The sequence below is a fragment of the Thamnophis sirtalis genome, unplaced genomic scaffold (assembly GCF_051295495.1).
Source record: "Thamnophis sirtalis isolate CommonGarterSnake01/CBP01778 unplaced genomic scaffold, rThaSir2_p1.2 scaffold_7, whole genome shotgun sequence".
In the NCBI taxonomy this organism is placed as follows: domain Eukaryota; kingdom Metazoa; phylum Chordata; class Lepidosauria; order Squamata; family Natricidae; genus Thamnophis; species Thamnophis sirtalis.
In genome coordinates, this window is record NW_028261387.1 from 90373152 (window position 1) to 90385372 (window position 12221).

A 12221-nucleotide genomic window follows, 5' to 3' on the forward strand; every position below is an offset into this window, starting at 1 on the left:
TAAGTGAATCTGGCTTCCCCGTTGACTTTGCTTGTCAGAAGGTCGCAAAAGAGGGTTTGCATGACTCAGAGATGCTGTAACCGTCATAAATATGAGTTAGTTTGCCAAGCATCTTCATTTTGATCATGTGACCATGGGGAGGCTGTAATGATTGTAAGCGTGAAAAATGGCCATAAGTCACTTTTTTCTGTGACGCCGTAACTTTGAACGGTCATGAAATGAACTGTTGTAAGTTGAGGACTTACCTGTATCTACGATGGTTGAAGCATCCTGGGGTCATGTGATGACCCTTTGCGACTTTCCCAGCCAGCTTCAGAGAAGCAAAATAAATGGGGGGAAAGCAGGATTTGCTTAATGACCGCATGATTAACTGTTCTGACTCAGCCTTAGCAGAAGCAAGAAACAGACTCGTCACGAAAAAACCCTCTTTATTTACCTCTTGTGAATTAATTACGTTCACCCAGCAAAAAGTCCAGGCAATAGTCCTTCAAGGAGTTAACTACAGTAACAGATCTTATCAGTTCCTTGGTATAATTGCAAAGCTCTCATCCGAAAGGCTGCAAATTAATTTCTGGCAAGCAGCCTTTAATGCACGGAACACGATGAGCAAAATCTTCAGAAATACGAACTGTTGTCTCCTACGACAACCCCTTTCCTTCTATTTATTCCCAGCCAGACAGGACCCATTCAACGTCCACGTTTGCTTTGCTTCCCGAGTTGACTCCTTGTCCTCTGTTGTTCTCCTAACAGCTCTGCGCATGCACACACTGGGAACAGGCTCCAGCTGTTCCTCTGCCTCACTGATGTCTGACTCCGAAGGCAGCTGATAATTGCCAGACGGCCTTGGTCCCCTCTCTGCCTCCGACACAGAGCCCTCATCAGAGCCTTGCCCAGACTCCAGCACTGGCCCCAGTTCCTCCCCAACCTCATCATCCTCCGAGTCTGCCGCCAGCTCCGCCGGCAGCTGGCGGGCCACAACATTAACTTAAATGAGCGATTCACTTAACCACGGCAACCTCGCTTTGTGTAACGGGAATTCTGATCCCAATTATGGTTGTAGGTCGAAGACGACCTGGTATCTTCCAGACAATCGAGGTCCAAGTAATTCTATTTTTTTTCTCAGTTTACAATTTCCGCTAATAATCTTCCTTTTTCATTTGCCAGGGATTCCGCGATCCTCTTTTCAATTGTAGTTGTTTCACAATATACAGATGGTCCTTGATTTACAACTGGTCCCTCAGTGTGGACGCCTCGTTTTAATGGCCAGGCTCCATTGCGGTTGTAAGTCAAGGACTATCCGTATGGTCTACCCTTTGACCTCAATTGAAAGCCCCAACTCCCAAGAGGATAAGTCACAGCCCTCTGTTGTCTTGTGTCTTTCGGTGTCCTGTCCCTTTGTGTTCTCTCATGTCTTGTGCTTCGGGCTGACTCTGTTGCTTGTCTTGGACAATGCTTAGGACTTGGTCTTCTTTTTAATGTGAATCGCTGTGGGGTATTTTGTGCAGTGGTACATGTCAGGTGTGGACCTGTGGGGGAAGAAAAAAAAAACGAGAGTGTTAACTGATTTTTATTTTTGTTTTGTTTGCTTTTAACTAGGCTTCAGAGTTAGGTCAGAGTTTAAATGAAAATGTTCTCAAACCTGCACAGGAAAAGGTAACTTTGGAACCAAGTACATGACTTTTAAAATGCACTTTCCTTCTGAACCTAGCAAGCTTATTCAGTATGAATTACGTCTAGTTGTAACATCGGGTGTAAACCTACGATCCCAAATCTCATCACTTTGTAGGTCCCATCCGAACCTTCCTGGGTTATATTTCAAGATATCTACCAATAGAAGAGGGACACGGTGGCTCAGTGGCTAAGACGCTGAGCTTGTTGATCAGAAAGGTTGGCAGTTTGGCGGTTCAAATCCCTAGCACCGCGTAACGGAGTGAGCTCCCGTTAACTTGTCCCAGCTTTTGCCAACCTAGTAGTTCGAAAGTATATAAAAATGCAAGTAGAAAAATAGGAACCACCTTTGGTGGGAAGGTAACAGTGTCCCGTGCGCCTTTGGTGTTTAGTCATGCCGGCCGCATGACCACGGAGACGTCTTCGGACAGCGCTGGCTCTTCGGCTTTGAAACGGAGACGAGCAACGCCCCCTAGAGTCGGGAACGACTAGCATGTGTGTGCGAGGGGAACTTTTTACCTTTACCTTACCAGTAGAAGAGAATGTTTTAGCTCAGGGTTGAACTGTGGGGTCCTTGGTGCTCTTTGAGTTTGGTGAAGACATTTCATTACCCAGCTAGGTAACATCATCAGTGCTAAAAGGAGTGGAGTTTGCTTTCTGTTTATATACAAGCAGCTTGCCCTGTCAGTGTTGGTGGGACTTCCTTCTAGCGCTGATGATGTTACCTGGCCGAGTAATGAAATGTCTGCAAGAAAACAACCAAGCTTAGAGAGAACCCCATTAAATTTATAGCCAAAATTCGATGTTGCTTTTCCCCTTTGTCTTTCCCTCCTGTTCAGCCTTTCTGTCTCAAATTCCTGATTCACTTATTGCACCAGGATGTCGATTTTCCTAGAAAGAAACACAAAAGTGTTTCCTTTCCTTCTCCCTCACCGCTCTTGGGGTAGGTTAGCTTGACCAAGCTCATCCAATGGCATTTGGGTTAAACCAGCTTGTAACCTTGGTTTTGACTTTCCTAGTCAGTCCTCCTAGCTCCCTCCAGCCCTCTTTTGTCAATTGACCTATTCCCTCTCAGCAAATTATGACGCTGCGCCCAAGGGAGCAAAGAATAAGTGGACTTTTCTAGGGCAGTCATGGAGTATATTAACGGTTCTGTATTTTTTCAAAAGGCAACTGGACTTACTGGTTTTTCTCTTCTCATCCGAGAAGCGAAACATCTTCAAAGAAAAACCGGATAGCCCAGTTGCCTCTTGGGGAAAAAAGTATCTTTGGGATATCCATGACCTGGATGACGGGTTCCACCACAAAACCGCGGGCGACAAAATCGCGGGCAACGAAAGCGCGTATGTGATGTCATCACAGCGCGACGAAAAAGATCGAAAAATGTAAAAATAAAGCGAAAACCTTACCCTAACCCCCCCAAACCTAACCCTAAACCTAACCCTAAACCTAACCCTTAACCTAACGAAAAACCTAACGAAAAACCTAACGCTAACCCTTAACCTAACGCTAAACGTAACGCTAACGCTCTAAACTTAACCCTAACCCTTAACCTAACCCTAACCCTTAACCTAATGCTTACCTTTATGTGAATCGGCTTGCTGTAATTTAATTTTTATTTCAATTTTTCGATCTTTTTCGTCGCGTTGTGATGACGTCACATACGCGATTTCGTCGACCGCGCTTTTGTGGAACGCAGTTTTGACGGGTCACGGGATGACGGAGAATCTCCACAGACAATGATTCTGTGGTAGGGATTAAAAGCAAATTGCAGTATGCCATTTCTCTTAGGATACCACTGTGTTGCATGGCTATTCCTTGAGAATGTATGAATGGAACTGCCGGTTTATCGCATCCCTTTTGAAACCCTTCAAGTTGGAAGCTTATTTACTTGGCGGGAGGGGCTTTGCAATTTTTCATGATAAAAGCATATTTGAATGGCTGTACTTCCCCAAGGATTATGCTCCCTCTCCGTATCCCTAAAACAAAACACACACAGAAGAGAATGTTCATTCTGAATGATCAATGACAAATAGCCGAATGTGACCGATGCCCTCTAGAATGGCAGCATGTCTAAATTAGATACAGAATGAATCGTCCCATTCAGTTTGTATGTTTGAGGGTGAAATCTGGGCATTCAGTTATAGCAACGAACTTTGCAGGCAGAATTCTACATAGGGACACTCTTAGACACAAATGCCTGCTTTATACTGGTCTCAATTCTTTAATAAAGAGTTCTGTTCTGTTCTATGAAGCAAAAATCTCCCCACCCCTCCCTCCCTCCCTCTCTCTTCCCCCACATATCCATCCATCCACCCATCCCCTCCTCTCTCTCTCTCTCTCTCTCTCTCTCTCTCTCTCTCTCTCTCTCTCTCTCTCTCTCTCTCTCTCTCTCTCTCTATATATATATATATATATATATATATATATATATATATATATATATATATATATATATATATATATATATATATCTGGATATCTATCCCCCTCTTCTCCCCCCCTCTCTCCCTCCCCCCCTCTATACACACACACACACACATCCCTCTATCTATCCTATCTATCTATCTTTCTATCTATATGCACATATCAATCTATCTATCCATCCCCCCCTCTCTCTACACACACACACATATCTATCTATCTATCTATCTATCTATCTATCTATCTATCTATCTATCTATCTATCTATCTATCTATCTATATATCAATCTATCCATCCCCCCTCTCTCTCTACACACACACACACATCCATCTGTCTCTCTCTTCCTTTCTTTTATATATACAACATCCATCCAATTTAGTAAACTCCTCCGGATACTTTTAGTGGGTCGGATCCCAAACCTTGGCATTCCCCTGGCAGTACGGCGAAGTGTTTAGACCCCTGGCAGTAGTGGAGTTTTCTCTTTCTCTCCCAACCCGGCTTCATTGAGGTAGAAACCCTTTCTTGGACTTCTGCGCGATGAGCGTTTCTCACAGGCTGCCTTGATCTGCCTCTAACTCTGGACCACTTGATTCACGTAGGTGAAAGATGGAAAGATTTTGGACGACGTTTCCCAGGGAGTCTCACATTTTGCTTCCAAGGTATGGAGAGGCCTACCTGGCAATCAGGAGGCCCTGCGTTAAGCCAGTTTCCATATTCCAGTTTGGCCCACGGAGCTCCAGCGTGAGAACGGCTTCTCTAGCAGCGAGGCAGCCTTTCTAGGCAGCAGGCAGCTCTCTCTCTGTGGTCTCCCCTCCCCGCCATCACTGGAGTCCCAGTTCATGTCACATCTATTTTACACGACAAATAAATCTGGAAAGTTCCTTAAGGTAGCAATAGCTACAGCCACGCTTGACTTAGTCGCGGAAGATTATGAAAAAGTAGGTGTTGAGACATGTCCAGACTTCTATCAACATTTAATATTACAGGTAGTCCTTGACATACGACCACAATTGAGCCCCAAATTTCGGTGGTTAAGTGAAACACTCGTTTAGTAAGTTTTGCGACCTTACAACCTTTCTTGCCTCAGTGGTTAAGCGAACCACTGTGGTTAATAAGTTGGCAACATGGTTGTTAAGCAAATCTGACTTCCGCATCAACTTGGCTTGTCAGAAGGTCGCAAAAAGTGATCATGCGGTCCTGGGACATAGCAACAGTCATAAATATGAGTCAAATTAAATTAAAAAGCATGAGCCAAGCGTCTGAATTTTGATCACATGATCATGGGGATGCTGCAAAGGTCGTAACTGAAAAATAGTCCTAAGTCACATTTTTCAGTGCCATCGTAATGTTGAATGGTCGCTAAATGAACAGTCGTAAGCCGAGGACTATCTGTAATCAGATTTGGGCCTTGTATCAAGTGACTCTCCAAGCCATTATAAAGTCAGCCTACATGCCAGCTGATGTGATGTCAGGATGCATTACCTAAAATAGTCTGAATTACTGTCTTGATTGCATCTTTAATAAAGGCTACAATGAAAAAAAATTATAGAGCAGAACAATTGCCAAGGAGCCGTATTGCAAAGGAATATGGAAACAGCTTAATATGAGCACAAATCCTTTTAAAATGCTAATTGTGTCTTCTCCCTCTCCTCCTATTTCTTGCTGCCATTATTCAATAAAACTGGTAAGTGCTAATATCTCCCAGTTTTAAATATGTTTTAGCCAAATGGTTGTAGGTTTAAATGTGTGTGTGTGTGTGTATATATATATATGTGTGTATATGTATATATATATGTATGTATATATATGTATATATATGTATGTATATATATATATATATATGTATATATATATATGTATATATATATATGTATGTATATATGTATGTATATATGTATGTATATATGTATGTATATATGTATGTATATATGTATGTATATATGTGTATATGTGTATATGTGTATATGTGTATATGTATATGTATATGTATATGTGTATGTATGTATGTATGTATGTATGTATGTATGTATGTATGTATGTGTATATATATATATATATATATATATATATATATATATATATATATATATATATATATATATATATATATATATATATACTTAAAGTCACAACCCCTGGTATGCCCAAGTGTGGGAGGAAGGTCACACTTCCACTCTCTGTCATTAGGCTCGTCACAAGAGTCCATCCAGACAGAAACCCAATATTTTTACTGTTGCCTTTGTTATATTTGTGTTATTTATCAGCACAAATAAAAAAACACACATATATATATATATATATATATATATATATATATATATATATATATATATATATATATATATATATATATATATATATATATATATATATATATATATATATATATATATATATATATATATATATATATATATATATATATATATATATATATATATATATATATATATATATATATCAAAAGCAGCCTGGTCATTTAATCAGGTTACTTTTAGGGGGAGGGGAAGGCAAAAGGGAAGGGAAGGAAGAAGAAAAGCAAGAGAAGGAAATGAAGAAGGAAAAATTAGGGAAAGGAAAGGAAGAGGGAAGGGGAAGCCTTGTCTATTTTATTAAATGTATTTGCATGCATATAAAGGTTTGCTCACCCCGTAGAAATATGGTCCACTCCTTTTCTTGAGAAGTGGCTTTGGGGTAACCCAGGGGTCTGCAACCTGCCTCTCTGGAGCCGCATGTGGCTCTTTCATCCCTCCGCTCTGGCTCCCTGTCGTTCAAAATATGCGTCACAACCGCCAGTGTGCCACACCCTCCAGCACGCGAGCTTTATTAAGCTTTTCCATCGAGTTCCAAATGTTTTTGTTGCACGCTGAAATAAAAACGTGCATTCTCTGTTGCAGTTCGTTGATTTCATAAATGCAACACACTATAGTTTTTTTATACATAGCACAAAGGTTAAAAAAAAACCCAAACATATATGCAGCGTTATCTTCATTTTAGATGTCAAAAGGGTTTTGTGGCTCTCGCTGTTTTCTGTGGGAAACGGGTCCAAATGGCTCTTTGAGTGGTTTAAGGTTGCCGATTCCTGGGGTAACCTAAAAGAGGAGTTCAGTGAGGCAAACCAACCCCTCCTATATACCATGTTTTCCTAAAAATAAGACAGGGTTTTATTTTCTTTTCAACCCCCCCCCCCAAAATAAGCACTTGGCCTTATTTTCGGGGAGGTCTTATTATTCTTGAGGTGCAGGAGGTGGTGAGCGTGGTCACCCCATGGCCGCTGCTGTGTTGCAATATTTTCAGGGAGGGCTTATTTTAGTGCATGCGCTCAAAAACCCGATTGGGCTTATTATCCAGGGAGGTTTTATTTTCGGGGGAACAGGGTATATGTTTAAGTTGTATGTCGAAATCTAGAACAAAAATGCAAACAGAGCATAATAGTTGTTTTTATTTTTTAAAAATAGTTGTTTTTATTTTTTAAAAATAGTTGTTTTTATTTTTTAAAAATAGTTGTTTTTATTTTTTAAAAATAGTTGTTTTTATTTTTTAAAAATAGTTGTTTTTATTTTTTAAAAATAGTTGTTTTTATTTTTTAAAAATAGTTGTTTTTATTTTTTAAAAATAGTTCTTTTTATTTTTTAAAAATAGTTGTTTTTATTTTTTAAAAATAGTTCTTTTTATTTTTTAAAAAAATAGTTCTTTTTATTTTTTAAAAAAATAGTTCTTTTTATTTTTTAAAAAAATCATTACAACCACGACATGGGCTTGCTCCTATTGTTTTAGTTTATGTTGGCGAAGAAACCAATCAGCTCTCTGTTTGTGAAAATCATGGGAATGGGTGGCTACCATTGGAGGATGCTCTTTTGCAGCCATCTGCTGGGGGAACTGGTGGAGTTTGTTAAGCAATTGGTCGGCCACCGGGAGAACAGGCTGCTGAACTTCATGAGCCAGCAGGCCAATCCAGCAGGGCACTGCTTATATTCTTGTGTAAGGATACAGCTGCTTGCTAAATCCCATTCTGTTTTCTTGGCTTCAAGGACAGATAAAGGGAAGGCTTGATACCTGTGCACCATTGTTCTTTCTCTTTGTAATTTTTCTCTTTGCCTTATTATCTTTTCCTCCACCCCCACAGGTCCAGGGAGTGAGTACTAAAAGCTGGCGAGATATGACCACTTTTTTTTCTGGAAAACCAGATGGGTCTTCTGAAAGGTATGGCGGATGTGTCTGCTCAGGTTTCTGTACTAGACACACAACTCTCTGATATATAACTTGTAAACAAGACCCAGGCGATCCCAAAAAGAATATACTCCCACATGAACCTAGGTCAGTGTTTCCGGCCACTTGAAGATGGATGGACTTTAACTCCCAGAATTCCCCAGACAGCTTGGTTTTCAAAATAAACTTTTAGTGCTGTTCTTGGTTACTTGGGCCTGATGTAGGAGATTACCAGGCTGAGCCCGAGGGAGAGGTCAAACATGTCATATGTCACGAGTCTATGCACACCTGCAAGCGATCTCCATCCAGCCCACCTTGAATGCCTTCTTATCTCCCATTCATTTTCCTTGACCGATAGTTGGTCAGATTCTTGTAGAGAGCTTAGGTTTTGCAATAAATCTTTATACCTATTTGATCTGCCTGAATCTCCTGATTTCCCTTGACACTAACCAAAAGTTTATTATGTGCAACCTGTACATAGGAATCTGATCTACTAATCATCAAACCAAACTGGTGCTAAAATAAGAGTCAGTGGAATTCATAAGGGACTAGACTTGGGTTTCTGGTGGGAACATAGTGATACCAAACTAATGGTGCGTTTGACGCTGTCCTCGGGTTCTACCTGCTCACCTCCTTCAATATCAGGGAAATTATTTCATTATAAGGTTGTCGTGATGCTCACTGCAGCTCTGTGAATGCGAAAAAAGGTGACAAAACCTCACATGATTGCAACGTGACACAGCGAGTTTGACACCTGTGTGTTCTGACCTGGGCTTCCGCAGCAGCACGAAGCCGAGTCCTTGTCCCAATAAACATCTTTTATTTAATTTCCTCTCCAGCAAAGTCTTTCTTCTCCCACAGTCTTTCTAGATAGTTCACAATTACTGACCTGTATCAGGCTTGGAGAGTGGCCAGGCCGATATCATTCAGACGCCGCAATACTTGGCAAGAATGTAGGAATGAACTAATGGTCTCCTGCAAACTCCACTCCCCTTTCGCTCCTCTTTTATTCCCTATGGGAGGAGACATTCACCATCCACCTGTGGCTTTACTCCCAAGTCGTCCCTTGTTCCTTAGCTGTTCCCTTCTTCTGGCAACTCTGCGCATGCGCACACTGGAAAAAGGCTCCAGCTGTTCATCTGCCTCACTGATGTCTGATTCGGGAGGCAACTGATAACTGTCAGACGGCCCTGGCCCCCTTTCTGCCTCTGACACAGAGCCCTCATCAGAGCCTTCTCCAGATTCCAGGACTGGCCCAGGTTCCTCCCCAACCTCCTCACTGTCTGAATCTACCGCCTGCTTCACTGGCTGCTGGTGGGCCACAACAAGTCTCTTCTTAAAAGCCTCCAGTATTGGTACACCCACAATCTTCTGGAGGCAACCCGTTCCACCGATTCATTGTTCTCCCTGTCAGGAAATTTCTCCTTAGTTCTAGGTTGCTTCTCTCCTTGATTACTCTCCATTGAACTAACCTAAGTCCCCATTTTTCTCTCCTTTTCCCGAAAGGCCCCCGGATACAGAGAGCTACCAGAACAGCAAAAGCGATGGCTACCAGAACAACACCGCGGATCAGAGTTTTTGGGAGACCTTTGGCAACTCGGACCCACCCAAAACCCACAAGTCCCCAAGCAGTGATAGCTGGACGTACGTGGACAATTCGGCGGAGAAGAAGAGTTCCGACAGCTGGGATGTGTGGGGCTCTGGCACCGTTTCCAACAACAAGAACAGTAATGGTGACAGCTGGGAGAACTGGGAGACCAACTGGGAGAACGCCGCAGGGGAGGGCAAAGCCAAAAAGACCGCCAAGAAGACCACAAAAGAGCCCTCTTCAGCTCCCGAAGAAGAATGGGACAACCACAACTGGTAGGACTCGTTCAGTCGCCAGCATAGCGGAAGTGGGAGGTGGGGGGAGGAGAAATATCACACCTCTGATGGAAGAATCTCCCACATAACTGGACTAACCAACATCCTTCGTGTGTGTGGGGGGGGGAGACCTCTTTACACCTCGCACCTGCTGTTCCATTCTCTTTCCACTTCCTGTTTACAACCACCGTCGTCGTAACAACAACAAGATCAACAAAAAAACACCCGTGGGTTTGCGGATTCTTGTAGTTACCATAAGAAGAGCTGAAGTCACATCACGGAAATGACCGTCTTCGCGTCAGATAATATCCTCCTCGCCGTGCCGCTGTCCTCGTGGGGGTTTGCCCAACTTCCTGAAACCCGAGAACCTCCAGAGGAAGCGGTTCCCTGCCAGCCTTGCCATCCTTAGCACACAACGTTTGCATGTGTCGTTCGGCATACTCGCACAACTTCGGAGTGGGGTGGGGTGGGGGCTTTGGCTGAAGTTTTGGAGGACTTCTGGGTAGCCTGATACGGAGTGGGGTGGGGGTGGGGAGGGCTATTTTAGCCAGGTAACCTATTGTGACTGAGATGGGATGGCTTGCAACCGAGCCAAAAATATACTATTTAAGATATTGTGGAAGATATTGTAGATGGATCCAAGTTTATTTAAGGGTGTATGTATGTGTGGGTTTTTTTTTTGTTAAGGACACTGCCCTCTTAATAACTTCAGTTCTCTTACTTAGAAGGAAACAAACAGCATTTCTAAAAACTCTTCTTTTTTTAAAAAAAAAATCCCATTCTTGGCTTTGGCTGCTTTCAACAGGTGCAAGATTCCTCCTCCGTTCTCCCCCCCCCTTTAATACATTAAATCTCCTGTATTTTTCCCTCCATTTAATATTCCATACATTCCTCAATTTTAGCGTAATTGCCAGACACAAACAGTGATGGAAAAACCAGGCAGGATAGGCGGGCAGTTTTCAAAACGGGACATGCCAACGTCAGAAGCCAACCATTTTGATAACCGAACCAACCATTTGGAACTTCGCTCTTATAAAAATTACATTGATCGGATTTCCGCATTAGATTTCCAACTTACTCTTTCCCTTCCGCTCCTCTTGTGCCCGGAAGGAGACCTACTGGAAAAAATAACCCGATTGCAATGTTTATCATTTTGAGCTTTGCTGCATGAATTTGAGAAGAAGAATCATCCAGTATCCTTTTCTACAAGGTCTGATGTCAGTACTGTTTTTGGTGCTTGTGATCAGTAGATTGGTTTTTTTTTTTTAATAATCTATGTGTATTTAAATACTGCAGTGTTAAAACCACTAAGAGGCAGGAAACAGTGAATCATGGTATAAATTGGCTGGATGTCACAATGAGGCTTTTCAGGAACCAGGGTGGAAATCTGGTTTGTTTTCTCTAAGGAAACCTTTGGCTTGGCTAATGGATACTCCTGGACTTCCACTTTCTCAGAATTGAGCTGAAATCGTCTGCTGTATATATAACTGTGTGTGTTTGTGTGTGTGTATCAGGGCACATGGATAAACACACAAAAAAATCATGAAGTATTAATAGTTTCCTACAATTTTTATGTATTGTTCAATATGTCAGTATCTTATCTTGTGAAGAAATATGAAGTACTTGAGCTGCTGTGTGATACTTTTCACTCGTTTTTTTTCCCCCACCTTCCCCAAATTGCCAGCGAAATTTCTCCTCTTCCCTGGTGATTTTGCTTCCTCAGTTTCAGGTCCCAGTTTTCACTCCCTTGTGGGCTTTCTAATCAGACAAATGTGGTTAGGTTGTCTGTGCTTCTCTTTCAAAAACGTGCTTTTATTTTTCTGCCAAACGTCTGAGATTTTGTGACCTCATAAAAACCGCACCTTAACTTTTTTTCTTTTCTTTTTAAAGTGTGTCTCAGCATAGAGATAACTTGGCTATTTCTTTGGCTGATTTGTCTGTTTTTTCCCCTAGCAGCACGCGAGTTTTCACTATTATTTTTCTTCATTTTCTATTCCCTGGATTTCTCTTAGAAAGTCCATTGCGTGAGAGCGAGCATCGGCTTCGACCTTAATTT

At 41.9% G+C, this 12221-nt stretch overlaps 1 protein-coding gene across 6 annotated transcripts in view; it reads left to right on the plus strand.

Annotated features, from left to right (window-relative positions):
• ARFGAP1 (ARF GTPase activating protein 1) overlaps positions 1–11797 on the plus strand; it is a 46732-nt gene extending 34935 nt beyond the window's left edge. For 2 of the 6 annotated variants that reach the window (XM_087720588.1, XM_087720589.1), the window contains 4 exons: positions 1597–1653; positions 4693–4752; positions 8220–8296; positions 9809–11797. In XM_087720588.1, the coding sequence (XP_087576714.1) occupies positions 1597–1653; positions 4693–4752; positions 8220–8296; positions 9809–10169 (555 nt within the window). In that variant the 3' untranslated portion in view covers positions 10170–11797. The remainder of the gene's footprint in view (positions 1–1596; positions 1654–4692; positions 4753–8219; positions 8297–9808) is intronic. The other 4 variants (XM_087720590.1, XM_087720592.1, XM_087720591.1 and 1 more) reach the window with 3 other exon arrangements.
• Positions 11798–12221: the final 424 nt, after the last annotated feature.